Raw genomic sequence first — 27,814 nt, 5'->3', positions numbered from 1 at the left:
ATATTGTAACTCATGGTACACGAGTTTAGCTAATTTTTTAAAATTTGTATTCATGGCTGTAAATCGAACAGATTAACTTTAGCTAAATTTTGCATTCGTCACCAGAATATCTTAAGAGCGTAATAGTTACGTAGGATCTATAAATAGATGCTTGCGTTTGTATTGACAATTATTAATAATAATCTGAATAATAAGACTTAAAGGCGCCTAGTGCTTAATTTCTCATGGGTGATGGGGTTTCAGCGTTTCCAGAATAATTCTGTAACTTTCCATTGGTTGGGCTACTTCACATGAATAGGCCGAATCGACTCAAACTGCGTAGTGTGATTTATCAGGTGGGGTCTATTGTGAAATACAGTTGAAATAGATGGTGTATATAAGGAGAGAACTGAGCAATTAGATTTATTCCGATTTTGGAGTCAGTCACATTTCTTGTGTCCATGGTGCAAGTCTGCAGACGTGTTTTATAATGCATTTAGGCATTAGTCGAGAGGAAAAATATTTGTTTGGACTGTGCAGTATAAATAGAAGGATTGTGTTCATTGTTTTCGACTACAATATTATTCTGCTATTGTCGTAAATTATTCGAAGGAAGTCTGGACAATGCCATTTTGACAACGTCACTGTTCTTACAGGACCAGTACATTTCCGGTTTTGAAATTTATAAGAAACTTTTCATTCATTTAGGACTTGTACATGCCTGTAAAAGGATTATTTTGGATTCACGTCATAATACTGTAAGTTCTTCTCAAATTTTCATTTATAACTTTGATAATTAAGTTGTTGGTTAAGTTTTACAAAACTTATTGGTTTTGCTTTTTTCTGTTATTAACTTTTTGACCATGGATTCGTTAACACTTTGATTTGTTGAATATATTTTGTTATTCTCTTACGCGAATACTACTCAGTTTAAGCATAGAAGCATACCATATGTTTAATTTACGTCAGTATTAAAACGTTGACTAGTGACACATATGTATGAAAGATAAAGATAAAAAGTGACGTAAACTAAACAAAAGACTCTTTATTTAAGGGCAATACATTCGAAGAACAATAACAATGATGTATTTTTTATTTTTAAACTGTATCGAGAGCGAAAACCTAACAAGTGGCGAAGATTCTAAAGATAGCTTTCACGTGATTATAAATAACCCTTTAACTTGTCTTCTTGCACAACAAAATAATAATTAATTTTAGAATTATTGTAGAAGAAAAAAAATCTGAATTTTGTCAAAAGCGTTTACTTAATTCAAAGGCCATAAGATTGTTTTAATACAGTTAGTAAGTTCATTGGGGCTCAGTATAATCAAGCAGTGGTCAAATCAGTAAGTGGGCCATACAAATTTGCACGTATACGTTCAAACCAGTAGGTAGACCATACAAATGCACGCACACGTTCAAATCAGTAGGGAGGCCATACAAACGCACGTACATATTCAAACCAGTTGGTAGGCCATACAAATGCACGTACATATTCAAATCAGTAGGTAGGCCATACAAATGCACGTACATGTTCAAATCAGTAAGGAGGCCATACAAATGCACGTACATGTTAAAACCAGTTGGTAGGCCATACAAATGCATATAAATATACAAATCAGTAAGTGGGCCATATAAATGCACGTACGTATTCAAATCACTAGGTAGGCCATACAAATGCACGTACATATTCAAATCATTAGATAGGCCATACAAATGCACGTACATGTTAAAATCAGTAGGTAGGCCATACAAATGCACGTACATGTTCAAATCAGTAAGGAGGCCATATAAATGCACTTACATGTTCAAACCAGTTGGTAGGCCATTCAAATGCATATAAATATACAAATCAGTAAGTGGGCCATATAAATGCACGTACATGTTCAAACTAGTTGGTAGGCCATTGAAATGCATATAAATATACAAATCAGTAAGTGGGCCATATAAATGCACGTACGTATTAAAATCAGTTGGTAGGTCATGAAAATGTACGTACATATTGAAATCAGTAGGAAGGTCATATACATTCATGTACGTATTCAAATCAGTAGGTAGGTCATACACTTGTACGTACATATTCAAATCAGTAGGTAGGTCATATACATGTATGTACATATTCAAATCAGTAGGTAGGTCATACACGTGTATGTACATATTCAAATCAGTAGGTAGGTCATATACATGCATGTACGTATTCAAATCAGTAGGTAGGTCATACACATGTATGTACATAATCAAATCAGTAGGTAGGTTATACATATACATGTACATATACTGGATCTGATGGCTCGGAGAGTTATCTCCCTGTCATAAATTGTATTAAATCCATATTTTGTCATCGACGACACCCCCGAGAAGTAAAAACCAAGAAGAAATCAACATTATTACATCTAAAGAGGCGACTTGCACAGTATTTATCTAAAATTAATTCTTGTTCTTCTTTTGGTCAATATAATATTGATAAAGCACTACGGTTTGTTTTGAGTGGAACACTTGTATGAAAATTGATATTTTAATCCTCGAATTTTTAAACTTTATTTTCAGTAAATCGAAAATTTTAAGTTTAGAATCGGAATACAATACTGTTGATAAGATCCAAGTAAATCAAATGTTTCTGTCTACCGGAAACATGGTTTTAACACTTCGTAAGCTTATTAATGCAGTATCAATACAGTTTGCGAGACCTTCGAGTCATCGCCATTGACGAGCAATACACATGAGTTTATATGTTTATCTTGTGTTATTCAGTGAATATCCGAAAGACATTTGTTTATACACCACGTATAAGTTTCATAATGTTCAACGTATTAATTTAGTGCTTGCAGCTTTCAAAAAAAAAAAAAAGATCTGAATACGTATTGTGCGATTTATACCAAGTTAATTCAGTCTGCATTGAAAGGTCGTCAAAGCTGGACTAAAAGAAGTCAATGTAACCTTTCGTAATACCAACGTCATTTTGAAATCCAGTTGAGGTCGCCTTAATGTACAGATGAATATTTCAGATTATACGTGAAATTTCTGACTCCATGTTACTTAACCTCTTAGTCCCCCGAGGCCTTGTCCTAGCTGTGCAAGTCCAAAGGGAGTTAGGTCGCTTACATCCACGATATCTCTACGATCAAGGTGGGACAATGTGAATGGATCAATGTTGGCTAATCCCGACATGCTTGATGGACTTCCGGCACCGAGAGCGCCTTGAAAATTCAAAAGATTTGTGATTTCTGTATTGGAGGCTAATCCGAGTCCAAGAAGCCCGCTCGAGGTACTAGTGCCAAGTGGATCTGGGCCAAGTCCTCCTTCTCCCAGGTTAGATGATGAACCCATGAAATGGCCCAAATTCGCCCCCATTCCTCCACCTGGGACCATCCCTGACCCTGCACCTTGGAAATCACCTCCACTTCCAATACTTCCAAGCAGCGACATCATATCTATTTGAGGCAATCCACCTGAAAGAGATGATAACCCTGCAGGAGATATTCTTTCTTGCCTACTTCCACTACCTGCAGATCCAAGTAGCGAAGACAGTAGCTGCTGTGATCGGATATCTCCAGACGCTGCAAAAGGCAGGATTCCATCTCTATTACCTCCACTGCCAATTTTAGCCAACATATCAAGAAGCATTGTCTCCGTTGATCTTAAAGCTGGCTTGGGTGCAGGTTGAGGAGCAGGCCTTGGTTGAGTTGCCGGTACTGCCGGTTGAGACTGTCGTTCCTCAGATGTAGTTTGCGTTAGACCTGGGGGTCCTCTGGAACGTTCAAGCAATTTTAAAACTTCTGGTGGCAAATTTGATGGCAAACTTGTGGATGGCACTGGCTTTGAATCGGAACTGGGTGTAATGTCTGCTTTCTTGTCACTGGCATTCGCAGCTGGAAGAGGAAAAGGAAAATTTACTTTCATCCCCTTCTTTTTCAAATATTCTTGAAACATTTCTAACGGAGTTTTCTTTGATTTTGAAGTTTTCTTTCTAGGAACAGTCGATGGTTGTGTTTGTGCCTCTGACCTACTTACTGGAGACTGAGTTGAAGTTTGAACGGTTGGTAAATCAACCACGGGCACGTGTGGCTTTTCTAGTGGAGATGCAAAAGGATTTTGAGGTAAATCAAACTGTGGAAAACTTGGATTAGATAACTGGGGAAGTTTTGGCATAGATGGGCTTAAAGTCTGTGGAATCCTATGAGAAGGACTACCAGAATCGACTGAGGGAAAAGTTGGAGCCCGAGACTTTGGGCTTAGAAAATCTAGCACAGTTTGATGGTCTAATGCTGGTTCTATCGATGTGGGCACCACTGCAGGAGTCTGTGGCTGTGACAGGGCTATTGATGGTGGTGTCTGATCTGGCTGCTGAAGTTCTCGTAGAAGCATTGCCAGTAATGGATCAGTGTCAGTGGGACCCGTATTCGGTGGTGCTGTGTGCCACTGCGGAAAATCTGAGATTGGGGGTGGTATACCAGAGCCTGTAAAAGGAAACAGGAAACTGAGCACATTTCAGTATCGTCTCGACTAAGCAGAAATCAGGGATTCCTTCGAAAGCGTTTGAATTCAGCATCTCTTCCCATAGTTAGTAAAGACAGTTTCAGTTCCAGCGAATACCAATTAAACTTCCCAAGACAACATAATTGCCATATTCTTATATACTTTCCATGGTGAAAGATTTACTTTAATTTAATGTCCGTTCCTGTGGTATTTAAGCTCGTCAAGATGAATTTTAGCAATGAATTTAACAAAATTTATAGGAAAGACATGCATTTTGCACTATGGCGTAAACAACGTAGCGTACAGCATATAATACTACTTTCATGGAGAGTGTATTATAACAAGTGGATTGTATATCTGTAGAACGTACATATTGTATCAGGAGGTGTGGGAAATCAACGAAGTTGAATTATTTCAAAAGCAGAAATATGTGTCCTCTATTGATCATCCTGCAGTAGCACGAACATAATAATATATACAATATGTATGGTAATTATGGTAATTTTAGACATACTGTACAATTAGGCAATTCGGATCTCTCTCTCTCTCTCTCTCTCTCTCTCTATATATATATATATATATATATATATACACACAAGCCTATTAGATTTATATTTTCACATTGTAACATATTTTCAACCAAGCAAATACTTTATATATATATATATATATATATATATATATATATATATATATATATATATATATATATATATATATATACACACACACGCATACTCTATAATTTGAATTCTTTCCTTACAATGAAGTTTACAAAGGAGTATTAAACTCCAGCCATGCGTTAAATATCATTTCGTGTGTCCCCTTAAAGTGAAAGGCGTTAATATTGTGAAACCGGTCTTCAATGTTTGAAGAGTCAGTCATTTTTTCTAGGTGCAATGAATACATACATGCTAATAGGCTAAATTTCTATTCCTTTTTATTTCGCACTCGTTCCTCGAAAATTAACTTTTCTGACTCGTTTTAAGGTGGTCGTTGTCACCAAGACACTTGTTGTTTTCATTATCTTCACATAAACGTCATAGTGACCGAGACGGAGAGACAGCGTTAAGTTCAAAAAGTACTGCGGGGTCTCCATATTTGCACTGACGGAGAGAAAATGGTTTGCGCATTTGTAAGTGATGAAATAATCAACACATTATCACCCAATTCTGTTAAAAATATTGTACTCTTGCTTAGTTCTCTTAAAGGGAAATTGACGAGTTTGCAGAAAGAAACTTTTATTATTTTGATTTAATAACTTTTATTTATTATTGCAGTTCCACAAAGACTACATACCCTAAAACAATGATGTGATGTACCCATTTTTAAAAAGCAGATTTAATGATGAATGAACGGATATGTGTACAGAGTGTTGGTGACATGTGTACTGTATAAATAGCCTAGTGTTAATGCCGGATGTATAAATCGCGTTTAATTTCAGTCTTGATGCCAAAGGTCTTAGGTACGCATTATTTCAGTCATGATGCAATACATATTATATACATAGCATAGTGTCAATACCGGAGGTCTTAGGTACGCTTGAATTCAGTCTTAATGCCAGATTACAGTATACATAGCACACTGTTAATCTTGAAGGACTTAACACTAGTTTCAACACAGCAAAGTGACTGAGACCTCTGTTATTAACACTGTGCAATGTATACAGAACGTATATCATCAAGCCTGAAATAACGCTTTATTTAGACCTCTCACATTAACATTGTTTTAAACATAACAGTACATGAGGCATCATGACTGAAATAACGCTTTATTAAGACCTCTGACATTAATACTGCTCAACGTATGCAGTACACCTTGCATCAAGACCGAAATAAAGCGTGATTACGACTTCCGGAATTAACACTATGCAATGTATATAGTACGTCTGGCATCAAGACTGAACTAAAGCGTGATTAAGACCCCAGTCATTAATACTGTTCTATGTATACAGTACATCTAGCATCAACACTGCAGCGTGACTAAGACATATGGAATTAACACTCTGCTATGTACATATTACATCTGGCATCTAGACAGAAAAAAGCATGAATAACACCTTCGCCATTAACACATTCAATAGGTAATAGCGATATAGAAGACACTGGATATCATGACGATGGCTTGTGTAATTTTTCCACAGAGAAGCATCAGTTGTGATACACAGAAAATGAAAGTTCATAATTTGATAATTGCTAATAAAGAACTATTAAGACTCAGCACATTATTCCCAGAAGAGCTTTGACAAAATCAATTTCATACAATATCTAAGTACATGTAAACGTGTACTCCGAATCGATCAACAATGTGGCACAAAAACCTATCCCGGTCTGGTGCAAGAAAATTAAATATTCCTATGAAATGACCAACGACTGAAGTACACAAGGAATGAGAGCGAGTTCAAACCGTGTCAGTCGTGGATGAAAAAGACTCGGACACCACCGTGCGGACACGACATTAGCAACAACTCGGCATGATTCGATAGCAGCTGGAAACTCCTTAGGTACTTCCCATAATACCGACGGGATCAAACTGCTGTCAAGCAATAGATTCTGAAATATGTTGAGCGACGCGTCTTCAATTAATCAACATTTCAAAGCAGTTTCTTATGAAGTACGGACTTTGTATTTTAACAATACGTTTATAGTCAGTTTTTTTTATAATTATTTTGTTTGCTGGTAGGAATCGACTCGTCGAAATTAGCTTACCACATGGCAGCAGTATTCTACTTGACCTGGGTCCCATCACTGGTAATGCATTAATCATGTGTCATGGACGAGAGAGAGAGAGAGAGAGAGAGAGAGAACCCAGGTTGATTATACAGGTCACACGCTGTATTAACAGGAACTTAGCAATCAACGATAAAAAGCCCAATTTAATTTAAAAGAAAACTAAGGAAGAATTCGGGGACTAATTTGAAGAACGAAAGACTGATTTAACAGAATCGGAGTAAATGGAGTCGAAGAGCCCAGGCGCTAACATCGTATGAATTCAGTGTCAACATACAGATTTTTCAAGAAATTGCCAATTTTGTCCACCGTTGTGTAATACAATCCAAATTTCAGGAAAAACAATTTAGCGATCAGAAGAAAAAAGTTGAAGAATCCAATTTTCAGGTTGTTTATTCGTAATTTATATGTCATCTTTCTTCATTTACAGTTTCTACAGAAACTGTAGACAAACAGAAGCACTGAAGGCGTGATTTCGAAAGAAATTATACGTTTGGAAGATTTTTTTCCACCAAGCGAGATATCCGTGCTTTTGGATTTTCCATCTGTGCGTCGGTAATAATTATCTTCTCCCCCAACATACACGTACACACAGAAAATACAAAAGAAGATAGTTACTGTGAAAAAAATACACATATTTAATGGACGGAAAGAGCTTTCTATTGGATACGCTTGGAATTACTTCACCGCAAATTGACAATGAAGATTAAAACAACAATCTTTCAGCTTTAAAAGCGATCTTTAAAATAACTACTGGTCACGTTTCCACGTAACTTTTTTTTCGTGTTCTGTGCATTCACAGACGACTGTATATAATAAAACGCCTGACTTGAAAAAGAGTTGATAGAGAATACATACAGAGATTGTAATTAAAATCTAAAAGATGCACGAGCGGCAATCGATGAGATGATAAGCGACAAATGATGAGATTTTAGACTGCACGCAAACGCTAAGCAAAGCATGAACGATAGATAAAACATATCAAACGATGGGATTCTAGTTTAAGAACAAACGCTAGAAAAATGTATAAATGATAAACGCTGAAATGATAAACGCTGAAATGATAAGCTATAAACGATCAGTATTTAGCTTAAACTGCAGAAGTTAAAAAATGTATCTGAAATGAATCTCAGTTGCATTTTTTAATTTTGGGGTACATGTATGTTTCAGGGTCTGCATATATAATGATATTCTCTCTCTCTCTCTCTCTTTCTCCCTCTCTCTCTCTCTCTCTCTCTCACACACACACACACACACACACACACACACACACACACACGTACGTGGAGTTGTATTTCTTTTAAACTTACTTGCAGCATATGCGCATGTGCAGGAAACTTGATCGAAAACGAGGCCAGGAGCACATGCTCGGTCCATCACGGTGCCGTGCACGATCTCTAAGTAGTTACCAGGATTCGAAGGGTTTGCTTTCAGTGTACATTCTGAAAAGTAATTGTCTGGGTTTAAAAATATATTCTTGATTACTAAAAAGATGCCTGTATTTCTTTACCACTCTATTTGTCAAAGTTATTTAGATTGATGTAGGTGAGGGAAACTTTTCACGAAGACATACATACATACATACATACATACATACAACATGCATGCATACATGCATACATACATACAGACATATAGACATACATACATATATACATACATACATGCATGCATACATACATGCACACACATACATACATACAGACAGACAGACAGACAGACATACTAGATCACAATGGTTATTGAAGTTACATATACTTAAAGCAACTCTCACGCAGTTCTAATATGCAAAAATGCAAATAGAGAAAACTGACGAACTTTTATAGCATACGTTAGTAAAACGCAAAGTCAGTTGATTAGGTATAAATGCTACGAAATGTGTCCACCAGACGAGTCTGCTCACGCCTTAGACTTTCTTTATCTCCATTTACACGCTAGTTTGGATAAATTATAAATCTGTTCAAAAATTACACCTATCTACATTAGATAACACTCGGATTACTAGACATTTTTGTAAGCAATACCGTATTTCTTGGTGGCAACCACTTTCTTGGTCGCTATGTTCTGCGTTTAAAAAATACTACATTATGCATGTCTGTATATATAGCGATAGTAAGAGGAAGCCGAGAGATTATGCCAAAATGCAGATTTTTTTTCATGATTATATTTAAACTGACATTTTCTTTCGAATTCCTGCATCTATTGCGTAATTTTATTTTCAAAATTCCTTTGATATTTAAAATTTTTACAATCTGGAGGTATAATTAACAGAAGAAAAAACAACAACCACAATAAAATGATAGATATATCGTTTTTCTGTGCCATTTCTACCTATTCCCCATAGTGGTTTCTTTTCAAAGCTGATTTTAGTTCTCAGGTACAAATTACAAGTAATGGATTTCTGGGTGCTATGATCTGAGTCGTAACTGTCTGAGGGAGACGGCATAGTGGTAACTCTATTAAACGGAGATGGCATAGCGGTAACTCTATTAAACGGAGACGGCATTGTAATAAATGTATTAAACGGAGACGGCATAGTGTTAACTGGTAAGCGGAGAGGGCATAACAGTAACTCTATGAAACGGAGACGGCATAGCGGTAACTCTATTAAACGGAGACGGAATAATGGTAACTCTGTTAATCGGATACGTCATAGTGGTAACTCTATGAAAGGGAGGCGGCATAGTGGTAACTCTGTTGAAGTGAGACGGCTTTGTGGTATTTATGTTATAGGGTAACAGCTAAGTAGAAATTATGTTATGGATAGAGCTTTGGCGAACCAGACGTTGATATCCTAAGCTTCCATTTCTTTAGTTGGTGGTTGTAGCTGGAGATTAATCTCCTGCGCGACAAAGGATGCCCAAAGTACATGCCGATTCATTAAAAGTATGCAGGATGTTATTTGCATATCATTAACACAAGGTAATGGTAGAACTTTAAAATTATGCAAAATAATGTGCTTCTTTTAAACTTTAGGGTTATGCAAGTGTTTAATACGCGAAATAATTATGTCGAGTTTAAATTTATATAGAGAAAATGGATATGTTTCGATTAAAAAAGCAACAAAAGCAATTAAATTTGTACATATAGGTCATACCTCTTTTCCTTCTACTCATTACACTATCACTACTTGGAATATTTAGGCCACATTTAAAATTGTAATCAGTGATTAAAAAACGGATGAAGTTGGGACGCCAATGTGACTTTTATCATATTTCTTTCATTTCAAAATCTTGTATGAAACTCAAAATCTATAGTGTATGCTCTGTCTTGTTTCGCTGTATTTAAAATAAATACGCAAGTGAGAGACTATTCATTATACTTATCATGCTTACCATCCTTTACGACAACTGTTTATTCCTTATTTATTGTCTTATATCATTGCAACTCCGGTCATATACAACTCCGATAATATATGACAGCTAAGTTTTCGTACACGGTCATACGTTTCGATTAAAAAAGAAAAAAGTCATTATGAAATATGCGCGTTATTTCGCTTACTGCGTGACGACGCTTATCCACAGTACAACCCGATTAATTTAATAAAGAACGTCGGATGGTTTCATGTTTGCTAAGCCCCAGCAATAGAGTCATGAATAAGCTATAATCTAGCTGTCTTGGGAATATTACCGCAACCTTGTGTTTTATCTCTGAACTTTGCCGCGGGGTTAGTGTTGATCTCTTACGCAAGGTTACCATGACTAGCCAGTGACCGGAAACTTGAGTTGGCGAAGGCGACGAGTCTCATTACTTAGCAAAGACTTGCCGTTATCACACCCATATGTTATATGTTCGTTCAAGGATCAAACGGAAGTCCACTGGGTGAACGGAGTGTGTTTTTATCCGGCCCCACGTTGACAGACAGCGAGATGGACATTGCCCGCTAAGTTTGATTGGATCGGTCCACAGCGATATCCAATCAAAAATTGAGATAGAGGGCGTGATTACAATTCAGACCCGAATGTTTTATTCCGAACTCATAAGATTATTTCAGTATTCGCCTGAATGGATTACAGATCAATAGGGTTTACTCCGAGAAACGAAGCCACTCGTAATTTGGCGGCAGTACTTAGAGGTAGATTCTAAGGAAAGACAATGCTTCGAAAATGTCAGTAAGTTATTTGCTCGATTTTTGTAGAATATTACAGCATCATTTTTTAATTATTTGTAGTATGTACACTTAATTACTAAGATCGTTTAGTAATTATAATTACCTTATTAGTGTTTCATTTACATGCGTATTTGAGAAATGGGCTTGAGCCTTACGCAGAGAATTATGTAGATTGCTAGCTTGATTCAGAATTAATTTTGTTATTCGCTATTAGGTTACTTCGTAGTAAACGAGTGCATTTATTAATGCGAATTTACACATGCTTGAATTGTGAATTTGGAAAATGGGTCAAGTATGTAAGATTAGTTACTATGGACATATGCATATATCAGCGCATGGATATTTGAATATTTGAGTACTTTGTATGAGTTGTAAGGTAAAGAAAAATGCGTCTGATTATTGTGATATAGTTTAGTATAACGGGATTAGGAATATGTACTGATGTGACGGAATTTATAGAGGAGAAGGAATTGGGAGAAATAGGAGGGAGGAAGGATACAACAGATGAGAATAAATACAAGGACATGTGGAAATCAATCTCAAACTGCTAATCAAGTGATGCAATAGGCTTATTAAAGGGTCGAGCGGAAGGAGTGTAATTGGAACTTTTAGTCATTTGATTATTGAATTGTTATTAAATGTTGTTCATTGAATTTTAACCTTTTGTATATTTAACCATCTAACCGTCGGCATTGCTGACTGCGGGCTCGGAGCTTTACATCTATCTTTCACTAAATTTAACTTCCAACGTAATAGAGCCTGGGTGGGACTTCTATAATAGTTTAAATAAAATATTGGAAGCATCCCACCCCAAACATATGTAATGCCACAGTAACACAACAGAGACATATATGTCCATAGGGTGTGTACGTGATAGGGACAACTTGGATAATTCACATGTTACATTCGCCTATTTACGGTATTTACATAGTATTCATTATTTCCATTAGTTATAACATGATTTATTGTCACGTCTTTGAATATGAATAAATGACATTCTTTTTTTCTTCATTTTGATTACCACAATAAAATTAAAGTTTTATATGCGATGTCTTTAAGTAGTTATTGTCATTTGGTAATTCAGTACTGATCATTCTATTCATTGCAGAGATGGCCTTTATTCAGTACTGATCATTCTTTTCATCACGGTGATGAACTTTATTTAGTAATGATCATTATGTTCATCACAGAGATGACCTTTATTCAGTACTGATCATTATGTTCATCACAGAGATGACCTTTATTCAGTACTGATCATTCTGTTCATCACAGAGATGACTTTTATCCAGTACTGATCATTCTGTTCATCACAGAGATGACCTTTATCCAGTACTGATCATTCTGTTCATCACAGAGATGACCTTTATCCAGTACTGATCATTCTGTTCATCACAGAGATGACCTTTCAATCTGGAGAAATGGAATATAAAATTGACTAGTGTATGTACCCAAAGATACAAAACTACATGAATCTTTATTATATTACCAGGGATATAAAAAAAATTGTTATTCATTGAATTTCAACATTTTTGTATATTTGACCATCTAACCGTCGGCATTGCTGACTGGGGGCTCGGAGTTTTACATCTATCTTTTACTAAATTTAACTTCCAACAAAATAGAGCCTGAGTGAGACTTCTATAATAGTTTAAATAAAATACTGGGAGCACCCCACTCCAACTATATATAATCGTCACAGATGTTGTTTACATTTCACCCACTCCAAGGAAAGGGTGGACCTTAGATAAGTGTAAGTGTTACATATGGTCGTTGTATGGTTAAATCAACATACTACATAGATAACTGGCTAGCTACTTAATGAACTCGCCTGATCCTTTGCATATTAATAAAGAAATCATGTACATTTATAATATTATAATATAAAAACTTAAACTTTTGCTGATATCCAGCAACGACCTTAGCAAACGCGGGGCCGGATTTGGATCATCTTGGCGGGGCCGCCACGGATTTACGCGCTGGGTCCCCTGTCAGCACTGCATTTGGAAATAAACTTTTTAACAAGTTTTATATGATGTTGAACTTAAAATTTTCTTCCGTAGCTTTAAAATTACTTTTTCTCAATATATATATTTTTAAAAATTACTAACGTGTGGGGCCCCTGTGAGCCCTGGGGCCGATTGGGCAAAATCGGTCCAATCGGCTTAAGGCAGGCTCTGCCGATATCATATAATTTTCTTCCTTTTCATTAGTTTTCATTCATTTTTCCTTGTCTTGTTTCTACTACAAATACAACAAAAACAACAACTAATACTACTACTGCCCTTGCTTAGTTAGATAACAGCTCGCATACTTAAAAAATTCAGATATTTGCATTTTATTAGGAATTTCCAACATATAAACGTTTCTTTTGGATTCAATGAATAATGAATGAGTGCAGTGACAGTTCATCTGAATCAAAATGATGTCTTTATACAAATTTATTTTCTTTAAACATATTATAATTGCAATGCCAGTAGCCGGTACAGGAAAGTAACATTTCCATTGGTCAGAATGTTATCACGTGATCAAAACGAATTGCGTTCATTTCTGTATGAACTGTAAGGAGAACTACTTTTCCACTTCTATAAATAGAGTAATTTGTACATCATTAGATAAACACCACCAGTTAAGGCAGACATAAAGTAAGCATTTAAGAAAAACAACATTCTAACAAACAAACAAAAAATAATTGAAAAAATTTGGCTTCCATTGGTTGAAGGACTGGTATTATGATGACCTTATTACGATCAAGCTGGACATCCCAAGTGCTATAAATAGCTACGTAACAGAAAAACCACAAACATGTATTACTACGCTCAATTAAGATTTCTGTTTTTTAATGATGCAAACAAAATAACATAACAAATAATTAAAATTTCAATTATAAGAGTTTAACGTTGTTTTTTCTGAGTTCATCGTGGTATAAACTGTCAGTTGCCGACTCACACAGCTTCGGGCGTTATTTGCCGTGTGAGTCCGCAACTGACAGTTTATACCACGATGAACTCAGAAAAAACAACGTTAAACTCTTACTTGATTTATGTTCAGGAGATCATGTATCAGCAGTCCTCGGGACGATTGTCAATCCAAAGATGTCAAGAAAGAATTGATATGACAGACAAAACTTGAGTATGGGCGTGATTTGAGACATATTTTGAAGCAAGTTTCTAAAAGATACAAATATTTGGTTATTAACGATGTGCGAATACTAATCAGATTTTCTTTTCTGCTGACTATCATGGCATATACATGCATGATCCATTGACTTACTTATATGTCAGAAACAAAAAAGCTAGGATTTTATCGAGGGATATAATTAGGATAAAGAAATATTATCAGAAATATTATTATCACCGGCAGAGTGCCCCGCACCTCAACACCCCCAAAAAAGAAAACAATGAGAGCGAAACAATCCAAACATTTCCTATAGTACGTTTTCTTTACATAGGTCTCACTGGATAGTTTCGTATTTTGACACACACACACCCCAATTTTTAAGGAAGAAGGCATGAACCTAATTATCACAAACCTAGCATTTATAAATTCACACATAAGCTAAATCTATAATGTGGTTCAGATTTACTTTGAGTTAGGCTTGGAAATAGGTTGGCTTGTTGGTGACTGCCTGTCACAGTTAGATGAGCATTAGAGATAAAATGCGTAACTTGGGCTGCAAATGAGCTGTCGACTTGGCTTACGTATTTATGTGTGTCTGCTACAGAGGTAAATATCTAAAAATCTAGATGGTTGAGGGGTGATGAAAAGTATGCTAATTTGTTATAGTACTAGTGAACTTTATTCATGCATAAGGCACATACTGATTCTTTTAGCTGCCTTGTCACAGAAAAATATTCAAAATAGCTATTTCTTGTCAAAAATGAATGTAAAATTTAGGGGTTGGTGGCAGTGTTGGTTTAGTATAAAAACCACCAGTTGCATCAGGAATTAACCTGATTACTGCAGTCAAAATCTCACATGTATGCTTTCTACAAAAATCATTAGTTTGTTTTTATTTGTATCTTCAGTGTAAAATTATTCTCATTTTTCTGTAATTGGTCATCGTCGGATGAAAATTCACCAGATAAACTGTCCAGTGAGACCTTTAGAACCGGTGTCATTTTTTCAGTCTTGTCAAATGTGATTCACTGTGCCATAAATCATATCCTTATTACCTCCATATCTTGAATCTGACATAGTTAGGTATTCCAAACACACACTTCATATAGATTTGATTGCATTTAATCATAGTAGAAGAAGGGACTTAACTCAACAGTTTTAATGCTACCAGGTATTGCTCCTGATCCATTCTCCTAATGAACAACAAAAGCCTTATAAGTTTCATGCAAGGTGGTTTATTTGAAGTATTTCACATACTTATTCAGTTTATCAACATTTTCAGTACAAACTTAGTATATTTTCCGAATTTTATGATGATTGCCTTAATTTAATGCTCTTACATCCATATCTGCTCATGATGTAATGTTTCAATACATGTATTTCATCTTATTTACAGAAATTTAAGTTATAATGACCTATATATAAGAATTTCAGGGTTTTATTTTCTTGTAGGCCTCAAGGTGTATGGGAGCACACCTGCCAAAGTGATATTGCTAACAGCAGGACAACATCAACAATTTATTGGGAGTCAGACATGCCAATTGTTGTGGAGCTTTCACAGGAACAAATATATCTGCACCAGTTTCATTGAAGTTTTTGGTGAGTTATGTTAAATGGATGTCCCTTTTTCCATTGTGTTTTTTCTCCTCCCCGTTTTTACTTTGCATGATTTTCTATTTGCTTTAGATTCAGTTCTATGCAGGTGACAATCACTAGCCAAACACACTTCTAAATAGCAGCAACTTCAACAACATTATGTGCCGGCCAGTATGAAAATGATTTAGAGGTGTCCTTCTTAGTGTTCTTAAAATACATTATCCATGCATATTGTTTTATCAACAGATGGGATAAATATGGGTATAGAATTTCACTGGTTAAGTTTCCCAACTGATGTGGTTCAGTTTACAAAGATTGGTCCATACATTTGATGTTACCTGATGAGTTGCCTCCCTTATCTTGGATTTCTCTATTACAACAAGCTGAATTTATTTTCAAAACAAGTGATTAGGTTTCTTGTATTTACATTTTGCATCACGGTGACAATTTTTTTCCATGCTGAAAAGAAACTTTTTTTCTGAAGAAAAGAGAAATATCTATAATGATTCAGTGTCGTCTAAGTAATTATTTCGTGTACATGACCAAGTCCATGGTAACTGATAGCATCATCTGCATACATAAATAAAAAAAAGGTGTTTTATTGTCGCCATTATCATTAGACGGCGGAATAACTATTCTTTCATGGATGGTCAATCTGGTCCGGAATACTCTCAACGTATCTGTAAGCAAGATCATACTTATTATCTATGCATTAAAACATGTTGTCATTTTAATCATTATCATGTTATAATCATACAGTTACCAGAATCTTCATAACTGTAGTGTTTCTGCTTGCACAACAAAATTTCAGTGGCATAATTAATAAATTTTAAATGGCATAACACATTTCTATGGCATAATTAATACATTTTAATGGCATAAAAAATTCAATGGTATAATTTAAAAATGTTAATGGCGTAACAAATTGTAATGGCATAATTAATTAATTATGATATAATTACTAAATTGTAAGGATATAATTAATAATTTTTAATAGCATATTAAATTTCAATAGCGTAAATGTATTGCGAGCATCATATCTGAATTTTGTTAAAGAGCTTGGGTTTCAGGCTCCAAAAAAAAGATTATTTGTTTTGTAGAGAGTAAACTGGCTATGAATAGTTCAGTTAAATCCATAAGTATGTCCAGTTCCAGTGGTTTCAGAAAGATCTTCGAAGTGCAGGTCATTATTTAGTTGAAGGAAATGGTAGAAACAAATTGTAGTGAGATGTGGTTGTGATGCAAATTCTTTAAATACTAAAGCCAAATATATTAATAAATAAAACGAAGAAACAGTAACGGTCGGAAAATTTGCATGTGATAAATATTCAAGAAATACTTTTTTGCAATTGCATATAGGTCAAGGGTCAAGACATACATGTTGACAATGGTATAAAGGTCAGTAGTAAAGAAATACATTTTGACAATGACATATTAGTCAATGGTCAATAAATACATTTTGACAATGGTATATAGGTCAATGGTCAAGACATACTTGTTGACAACTGCACATAGGTCAATGATCAAGAAATATATTTTGACAATGTTATATAGGCCAATGGTCAGGAAATACGTTTTGACAGTGGTCAATCTCACCGAGAACGGTAGTAACATAAGTAACAGCAGGAAGAAGAGGAAGAAAAGTAAAATGTGTGTAAAAAAAAAGATGGAAAGAAAGAGAAGCTATTGACAGAATGATAATATTAATAAAGTCATATGATGAAAACATTGAACTTGCTTATCATTCGTGCAACAAATACAGTTAAGTTAATTACATGTCTCTAATTGTCTAATTTTCGTACATATAATGAAGTGTATACGACACTCGATATTCTTGTTGACAAATGTGCTATTTCGGGGAGGGGGCATTATTTCGTGACTCATTCAGGCAAAGAACCCACTGACGTTTCTGAAAGACATATAAACTAATGAGAAATGTGAACTCCAGCATTAGCATAGCTAAAGGCGTTGAAAGGGATTTTTAAGATATGTAAGAAATATGCTTAGAAGCCAACGGAGCTATTTAGCATGTAGCATGAATTGGAATGAATTAACTGTTAGTAATTTGTTTTTACCTGCAAAGACAGTGCAGCGGGTAATTAAGGGCAGGAGTAATAAGCTTGCCAGCGGATAATTAATGGCAGGAGTAATAAGCTTGCCAGCGGGTAATTAATGGCAGGAGCATTAAGCTTGCCAGCGGGTAATTAATGGCAGGAGTAATAAGCTTGCCAGTGGGTAATTAATGGCAGGAGTAATAAGCTTGCCAGCGGGTAATTAATGGCAGGAGTAATAAGCTTGCCAGCGGGTAATTAATGGCAGGAGTAATAAGCTTGCCAGCGGGTAATTAATGGCAGGAGTAATAAGCTTGCCAGCTGATAACCATTGACCTCACCAGAAATCAGAAAGATGACGTCATGGTACACATGCTGTTCTCTAATACGGATAATCCCTCCTTGTAGCTTTATTAGTTTTACCACTACAGTACTATTATCATATTGCACTTACATTTTGAAAAAAATGTAATCAGTTACTGCGAACGCTCCAATTAGGTAGCTCAAAATTAGCCATAAGAGTACTCAAGTTTTTTTTTTTTACAGTATCTGGCAAAACAGATTAGGAAATCGTTTTTTGATAAAAGTACTCTCAAAGCAGCTAATTTCTTTGTTTTGTCATCAGCACAAGGGACACTAATGTGAAATAGTTGGTATTTTGAGTATGTGCAACATTTTAACCTTTGTCATAAAATTTTCATCAACTACTGTTGTTCATGGAGTCATGGCAGCATAGAGTTAGGAGGCCATGCAGACATGCTTGCAAATCATATTAGAAAATCGTTTTATAATAAAAGTTCTCTTTTAATCAGCTAATTTCTTGGTACAAGAAGATGTTTTTTTGATATTCTAAATTACCATATAATACTTTGTCCATTTGCAACAGATTGTCTTTATTGCAGTCTATAATAATGTAGAACTAATAATAATAATAATAATAATAATAATAACAATAATAATAATAATAATAATAAAAATAATAATAATCGTTTTGTCTAAAATGGTGTACCAATCAGAATTTAGTATGTGATACCTATATGGCTGATGACAGTTTTAAGTGGTGTTTAAATTTGGATTCTATACGAAAACAAAAGTAGTGAATTTAGAGCGAAGTAAATATAACGTCATTCAACTGATCGGTGTTGTATTAGCAAACACGAGAATAGCGATCGAAAATTCCATCTCTCAACACATAGATCAACTTGTGATATACCATTATTTAAATCAATCATATTATCCAATCCAAATGCTTGAGATATTATAGCAAGAGTTCTGGGGTTTTATTGTGTTTGTTTCCTTTAAAACAATGCTTTGATGAGTGTACAAATAAATAACTGGGATTATTCGAGAATCATGGAGCTCGTGGACTATTTAAGTATATAACACTTGTATATGTATTTGCAATTTACTTGATACTGGGGCGAAATATATCAGTCACAGATATATGACGTAATCAGGCTTTGATTCATATGTATATCTGAGTAAATCAGGTTGTGATACATACGTGTATCTGAGTAAATCATGTTGTTATACATACGTGTATTTCAGTAAATCAGGTTGAGATACATACGTGTACCTGAGTAAATCATGTTGTGATACAGATATATGAGTTAATCAGGCTTTGATACATATGTATATCTGAATAAATCAGGTTGTGATACAGATGTGTATCTGAGAAAATCATGTTGTCATACATACGTGTATATGAGTAAATCAGGTTGTGATACAGATGTGTATCTGAGTAAATCAGGCTGTGATACATACGTATATCTGAGTAAATCAGGTTGTGATACAAATGTGTATCTGAGTAAATCATGTTGTGATACACACGTGTATCTGAGTAAATCAGGTTGTGATACACATGTGTATCTGAGTAAATCAGGCTGTGATACATACGTGTATCTGAGTAAATCAGGTTGTGATACAGACGTGTGTCTGAGACTTAAAGGGTTAAGAAAGAGTTGCATATAGGCCAATAGTTTCAAAACTATCCATATCTTTTATAATCAATAATATTGAAAGTCATAGCCGTTTACTGAGGTGAATATTAAGTTTTGTAAAGCATTAAACCTCATGATAATTGGCATGAATTGCGTTTTTGGGTGGCTAGTGGGGCGACCGCCCCAGGCCCCGTCTTAAGGGGGCCCAGCGCTTCAGGCCAAAGGTCGTCCTTATGAGTTTGTCAAGCTATATTCTCCGGATTTTTTTATGAATATGATAAAAACTAAATTCCTGCGCCAAATCGCGAAAGTTGATCTAGTCTAGACATAATCAGTGTTTGCAGTAGCATACCAATCGAAATACCGATACTCTAGCCCCGCGCGGTCATGGTCGGCCGTAGGCCTAGCGTACTCCTAACGCCGCCTCTGATAATTGGTTCAGGTCAATATGATGGCTAAATGGTTTATACTAATTGGCGCAAGTCAATATGATAGGTTTATTGGTTCATACAATGAATATTAAATTCATGGAATCAATATCTATAATTATTTCATTGCATCATTTGGAGATAAAATTGAAATTTAATTTGCTTTATGTACAAAGGCCATTTCAACTTCATAATGATACGCCAAACTAGTTCTTTCCCTGGCATGAAGCAAAATACAAATGCGGTTTGTATTTAATACATACTACATTTTATAATGCGTTCCAAAGACTTTAGTTTTACAGTTTATATAAAAGTCAAACAAGATTTTCGATTCAGTGCATCGAAAAACATGAGACGTTAAGGTCGATAGAAACACCTTATAGTTTCTGTATTGGCGTGCAATACGGAAATACGTAAGCTGCATCAAGATTTACAACACGCTCTTTGACTTCGACCCTCATTTTTTCCCCAGGAATGTGAACAAAATAATCTTTCATCAAGCAATGGTGATGGATAGAAAATTTAACCAGCACGTTGATTCGGAGCGTTTCTACTTTCCTGTGAGACAAATATATGCCTATGATTTATGTCGGCGCCGAAATTTACGGTAAATCATATTGTTTGTTCAGCAAAAAATTACCATCTTCCCTATTTCTGAGACTGATTGGACCGAGAAGCTGAGAAATCAAAACTTTGAGGAGGCGCTCTACAGTTTAGCATTTTGCATAGGGTTAGAATTTAAAAGAAAAAGAATACACCGGCTTTCCTCACTGGTTATACTGGCTATTTAAAAAAAGACCTTGTATATCTTAGGTCTAATGCAAAGAACCTTTAATTCCCTTTATTTTGGTGTATGATTGATGGGTGTAATATGGGTTATAGAGTATACAGCTTGGCCTTACTCCAGATGTGCATCTTTCAACAACTGCTAGCTCCGCTTGGTCATTTTCACTTCATGAACTTCAGAGGTAAATTGTATAAAAAAAGAGCCGATAATTTGTTTTTACATTTTATATATTTGGTAACTCATTCATTACACTTTCAGAAGCTGGTACTGTCTAGTCTGGCAAAATTCAGTTTCCCTATTTTAATAGCTGCTGTGCATAGTGTACTTAAGACTAATTCAGGCTGATTTTTTTAGCACAAGGACGCAGGCATTTTAGTTAGCAGTGTGCTTAGATCATTTACAAGTTCCAACAGTACAATATTCAAAGAAATATCAGCCATATTACATTAATGTAGCATAGAGGTGTGCCAACATTCTCTCCATTGTGCATTTTTAAATGCAAACAACTTCACCTTACATACGTCACTCTCTCATAAGTACATAATAACTGGTGAGTGCCTCCTAAGGCATTTGCATTTTCTCGATCAATCCTTGCCTTCAGAAATGTCTGAGATGGTCCGAACTGCACTATATATTTGAAGTATGATTTGCCGGACTGATTTCGAAGTTGGGAATGTCTCATAATCGGAATTTTGCGTCACCCACGACGGACGCAAAAGTCGGACCCTCGGATGGAAAGTTCTTATACTACACCAATGCATACAGAGGATTCTATCTTTCATCACATCGTTCTCGTGACGTCAGCTAGATTTTTGATTGGTGGATCGCCTTTTTAACTTGATTGCCTGTCGTAATCCTATAAATGACAGCAGGATTATCTGCTATTTTTCGATGGCTTCAATCTCAGTTGTTATCTAATTATATATATGCATTGCACTCTTCTTCCAAGTTTAAACCGAATTGTAATGTTTAATATGAACCAAGCGTTATAAATCTCTCTCTCTCTCTCTCTCTCTCTCTCTCTCCAAACAAACATTGAAAGATTTATGATTTTTAGGCCTATTAGGCGCCTTTCTGCTCATAACCTGCGACCCCTCTCTCCGAAAGAGGGAAAGGAAGTGTGAGCGAGAAACAACCTGAGCGTTTCCTATACTCACTGTTACAGTCATATGCATAAAATTAGGCATCCAAAATGCTTAAAATACAGGAACATGCAGAGGCTTCGCCCCTTGGGCCCCCATTTTTTTTGTTTATTCGGTGTTAAATAGGAAAAACCACACGAGATCAGAACTTTCTTATTCTACAACTGTGTACAGGAAGGCTTATATTATTTATTAATTATCAAACAAATACACAAATAAAAGTCAAAATATGCTGACATATGACGGAACTGTCAAATACACCTAACGTCTGACCCATAGTTAGCATGTAGGTGTATCAGGCGTGATCTGAATCACATATGACAGGATGTTGAATACTATAGAGGGAGGTAACTTCCTTAATTATATTCATGTCTACTAATTTTGTGCATGTATTTTAATTATATGCATATAGTTTAATTATGCACATGTATTTTCTATTAGTAAATATTTTGCATTTTCTATGTGTAGGATGTACATTGTAGATTTGATCTTTCCGTTAGCCAATATTTGTTACTGGAAATTTGCTAAGTATGTTTTTACACACTGCAGTTTCTTGTATAAAAAAAAACATAACGTATACTAATAGAACATGCAAAATAGAATAGTGCATGATAAAACGTACAGCATATACTAACAGGAAATACATGCATAGAATTATGGCATTAATCTCACTCCATGTAGGTCAGGTGTTCTGTCCGATGGCGTCATGCACTTTTTACGTTGAACACTGTGGTTGATGTGAGAATTTTATGGAATGAAAAATTAAACTGTTCAACGTTTAATCTTTTCTGAATGCATTTATGTGTAGTTCTATGTCAGTGTCGTTATCGTTATAGCTGTAAAACGCACCTATAACGACAACTGAAAAACTTATTAACGTGTCATTGAGGGGGTACACCTTTATTGTGTAATGGAAAAAGCACACATCACTCTTTGTGACAATTTACCTTCTGTATGGAGACGTAATTGCACACGCGAAGATAAATTGCAACTGTTGTTTAATGTGTTCAGTCGTGTACCATCATGCACTTACAAATTTGCATGTAAACTTACGATTAAAAAAAAGACAAGCACATCGCCCGCCCCCCCCCCCCCCATCTGATTCTGGCAATTGTAAAATTGTGCAAGGCTTAATATTAGGCTTTAGCTTACTTACTTTCTAGCTTCATCTGCGCATCCGGGTTGCCATGAACTACTATCTGAAAGTAGTACCACCACCACCACCACAAAATAACCCCACATAAAATCAAATTCTACAATTATTAATAGCTAACCTGTCCCCTGTAGTTGCGGTGGGGAAAAAACTGTACTAAATTCCAACAATTGCCTGTTTTTTTTGGGGGGGGGGTAATAAGAAAAGCAGTTTCCAGGGTATTTATGACCACTACGATTCACTATTCCAGACGTCTATTCGGCAATAAATAGGAGCAATTAACCTATCTGCGACGCATCTGACAAGGTGAGCGTAGCGATGCAATTCGTGTCTTTGGAACTCACATAATGGCTGGTATCCCCGATTGAGATGAAAATGCTTTTCCAGAAACAATAGAGCAACTAGTGCATGTATATTCCATAACAACATGGTTAACGGAAAGAGTAGGGATAGGTGTTAACTGGTTTTCAACGTCCTTTATTTTTTAGCTACATCATGCAGAGGAAAAGGAAGCTGATTGCCGCTCATATCGGTTACTCCAAGATATCCAACACGGGAAGGACTGGGTTGTTAGCGAACCATTGAGCCCTGGAGTTCACAGTTCACATAACCGAGCTACCGCAGCTATGAGATTGGATATATACGAAAGATATGATTCCTGTATTTCGCTTGTATAAATAATGCTTGTTTCTTTTTCTCTTGTATGGCAAACCTCAAGATTCTGTTTAATATTTTCTTTTTATGTTAAACACATTCATACAATGAATTTCCTTTCTGAATTCTGTTGTTGTTTTAAATCTTAAGTACAAAATTTGTAAACAATTCTTAAACATCATACGTTAGTAGTAAAGTGTTTCTCCCTGTCAAGAATCGACTAGATACATTCGTATGAGGAAGAAGTATTTTCACTTAATTGCATAGAAGTCACGTGATAGTCTAGTGTATATGTTGTCTCGCTATCAATATACAAGTTGCTGATAGATATATAACACATTATCAGATAATATGGCAGACAGTTTTCATCCATTATCTTTTTTTAATGCCTTTCCATGTGTCGTTCTTCAACAACTTAAACGATTCATGTCTGAAAAACAGTTTGATTATCGAACTCAAAGAATGTACGATCTACTTTGTGAATGTGAGATCAGTAACATTTCCTTATAGTGCCCCGACGATATTGTGAAAAAACCTGACCTGACTACGTGGTAGAAAAATGAGCTACCACCAAATTAGTTGTAACATGTTACTTATTAATCTGCATGGCTGACTATTTTTGCAATGTCCTAATTACTGACATACAAGATTAGTGTTATTATTTTTTTCTTCATTATGTGGTCTGAATATCAGAAATGAATTACCATCATCAAAAGTTTTCAAACGTCTGCGAATGGTAATGGCTGTTAGTTTAACAATCGGAACACCTTTCTTTTTAACAAACTTTCCAGATGTAAAAGGAAAGGCTTAACACAATGCTAATTGGCTCAATATCTTCTCGTTACAGGATCAATATTTGCCGACCAATTTAAAAGTTTTAAAAAACTATGTCTATAAAATGATGAAACTTAAATGTTTTTAGCGTCATCATCAAGATGAAAATATACGAGAACACCACGAATCCTGCACAATTATGGCCAAAGAATTTCATTAAATTGGATAAATATTAGTGATCTTATTTCAACATTTGTCTTTTCATATGTATTTTATCTATGATTAATCAATCATGGCAAATAGTATGAGCAAAACAAAAGCAATCCAAATATGATCAATGAATAACCGGATCGATGTAATAACTTGACACCAGCTCGTCTTTGTCTTACACAGACAAATATTCAGCAAAATTTCCCCACACATGTTTAGAATGTTTTAATTTTTGTAAAAACTATGAAAACCATGATGCAATTATTTGCCAATATTTTTTTTATGGCAGATATCATAATAGAAGACATGAGTTGCAAGAACAATAAAAAAAATAAAAAAATAAACGTACATTTCAAAGAGATAAATTTATATACACAAGTTAATCAGTTATATGTCAGCTCAAAACAAATATAGCTCATCTAATATTCGTAGACATCGATTTCACCATTTTCGAATAAACATGTAAAAGCACTAATTCCGTTTCTTACAAATAATAAGTATATTCTTCTTTCCTTTTATCGTGCACTAAGCTTTTCTCACGTGCGAAAATTAGTTTAAGCATATTAATATTTCTTAATTTAATATTCAATAATAATAATTAACAAAAGAAATGAAGCAAGATAGCAGAAGTCTATCACTAATCACGGTGCATGAAAATGTACATGGTAGAATTCTTTATAAATTCTTCAAATAGTACTTGAATACTCACGCTGATGTGTGTAACCCACGAATGCGGCCAAAAGTACAAATCCAATGTATCGTTCCATATTTTTCCGTGTTTTGATAAAACGGTTCAAAAATATAAATGTGAATAACTCTGTCTTGATGTATGTTTTCCTATGTAGATGAAATGTCAATATTTATAACCACATATCGAGGGAATATAAATATAGCGTCATATGAAGCGGTTCCCCCGATCACTAACAGGTCCGCACGTAACGCCACAGTTAGTCACTTCATGTGTCTCTTTGACAGATGAAGTATAATGAATTTTGAGTATAATAAAAGAAGGACTAGCCTAATGTCTTATTAGTACGACACGTTCTGTCAAGCATGATGAACAAACGACGAATGATATTGTCACGTACAAATGCACTTATGCGGTTAGCATTAGATGGGTTGTTAATATGTACCAACTTACTGTAAACCTTACAAATTAAAATACCAAAATGACTTAATTACAAGCGAACTACTTATAAATTGTATGTACTATTCATTGGAAAGTACAATCTTGGGTCAATTATGCACAAATTCTGGTAAAATGATTGCGGCACAAGGAGTGTCCCCTGTCTTAAGTCATTAATCATTTACGACTTCGTTGCCCGTTAATTAACATTTTAGATTCAACAAAATGTGTGTGTGCGTGATACCGGTATAAATTACACTCCTTTAGATATGGGCCTTATTCATTACTACAAGGATGAGTAGAGTGTATATAATTTCCTGTTAATTTATGATAATGTATACGACAAGTTTTGATATTTAAGAACAATGCTCATTATCATCTCATTATACACCTGGATGTGCATCACCACATATGATAACTGTTACGATTTGTATTCGTATAAAGTGGGGGTAGGGTAAATAATGACACAGATCAGAGTTACTAGAAAACGGTGAACATTTTGTTTACACGGACAGATTTTAAAAAAATGTATTTTTCATTATGTAATATGCAAATTATCGCAAAACCACTGAATCAAGGAAAAGGAGAAAAGAAAGAATTCCATTACTTGGCATTGTACATCAGCTTGTATCTGTCCGTAATTGCTTTCCAGCAGTTATCTTCAATTAAAAAAGGAAACAAGAGGAAAAGGCAAACATACACGGAATGTTCACAAAACAAAATCTGGGATGGGCGGGATTTATGTATTGTTTCTTGTTTAATTGATGACAGAATTAAAGATATAAAAATTCGTCACTTATTGAAACAAGTACTTGTCCTTACTTTGGGTTTGTGTTGTGCTATTTCTTTCTTTTTTTTTTTTTTTTTTTGAGCGAACAGCTGTGTGATCGTAAAACTAACCAGCAAACGGAAATATTATTTGCATTTTTGATTTTTCTCCCCAGTATAAAAGCTCAATATGCCAGCAAATAGGAGAGAGAAAGAGAGCTGTCTTTCCAATCTATATCTCTACTTTAATTTGGCACATTTCTTATATGATGTTGATTTAGTTATCTAAACTTAAGCACATCCGTTTACGTGTCGCCTTCTTCGAAAGATTATTTATCTTAATAGTTCTATATTTTTGCATGGTATGATGTTCAGTATCTGTTACTTATTCCACCACCATCAGCAGCAACGTTGCCGTAAGATATACCACAAAGACCATACTGATAATTAACTGAAAAGATGATTATGATGATAAATACAGCGATAATGGTGATGGCAAAAACCAAGTGATCAGGACGATGACAAATGTCTTTTTAAGACTGGATTTAAAATATGCTTTTGAAGTGTACTGTGATAGGTCTGGATTTAAAATAGTATGCCTTTTTATTGGGGGTGGGGTAGGGTGCGATTTGGATATTTAAGGTAGCTTTAGCAATTTTTCAGTCATATCGTTAAGATGTCTGCAGTGCGGCAGTTTATAGTGATGCCTAGAAATGGGCATCGTGCCGCAGACACATAACATCAGTCCCACCCACATTATCCTGACACCAGGC

The 27,814-nt window shown here is 35.2% G+C and overlaps 1 protein-coding gene and 1 long non-coding RNA gene across 3 annotated transcripts in view; one reads left to right on the top strand and one right to left on the bottom strand.

Annotated features, from left to right (window-relative positions):
• The window catches only part of LOC149779542 (uncharacterized), a 36,738-nt gene extending 10,888 nt beyond the window's left edge, over positions 1 to 25,850 (top strand). The window contains exons 1-3 of one of the 2 annotated variants that reach the window (XR_016415670.1): positions 14,325 to 15,018; positions 15,865 to 16,011; positions 23,998 to 25,850. This is a non-coding gene — a long non-coding RNA (uncharacterized LOC149779542). Of the gene's footprint in view, positions 1 to 14,324; positions 15,019 to 15,864; positions 16,712 to 23,997 lie in introns of those variants that run through there. The other variant, XR_016415671.1, reaches the window with a different exon arrangement.
• On the bottom strand, positions 1,005 to 26,253 carry LOC149779541 (uncharacterized). The gene is made up of 3 exons (XM_089940253.1): positions 25,857 to 26,253; positions 8,495 to 8,626; positions 1,005 to 4,436 (listed from the first exon to the last, which is right to left on the bottom strand). The coding sequence occupies exons 1-3, from the start codon at positions 25,912 to 25,914 to the stop codon at positions 3,016 to 3,018; spliced, it is 1,611 nt and encodes a 536-aa protein (XP_089796379.1). The 5' UTR covers positions 25,915 to 26,253; the 3' UTR covers positions 1,005 to 3,015.
• Positions 26,254 to 27,814: the final 1,561 nt, after the last annotated feature.

Source organism: Sinohyriopsis cumingii, chromosome 17 (genome assembly GCF_028554795.1).
Source record: "Sinohyriopsis cumingii isolate HCF-2022 chromosome 17, ASM2855479v2, whole genome shotgun sequence".
NCBI lineage: Eukaryota > Metazoa > Mollusca > Bivalvia > Unionida > Unionidae > Sinohyriopsis > Sinohyriopsis cumingii.
This window is presented reverse-complemented; position numbering and strand designations above follow the sequence as displayed.

What these genes read in the sequence shown, in the direction of transcription:
- LOC149779541 (XM_089940253.1), bottom strand. Translation starts at nt 25,914, where the DNA reads ATGGAACGATACATTGGATTTGTACTTTTGGCCGCATTCGTGGGTTAC. An exon ending in CGTGGGTTACACACATCAGC is followed by an intron (nt 8,627 to 25,856) that starts GTGAGTATTCAA and finishes ATTACTTTTCAG; the next exon opens with AATGTACACTGAAAGCAAAC. An exon ending in CACATGCGCATATGCTGCAA is followed by an intron (nt 4,437 to 8,494) that starts GTAAGTTTAAAA and finishes TTCCTTTTACAG; the next exon opens with GCTCTGGTATACCACCCCCA.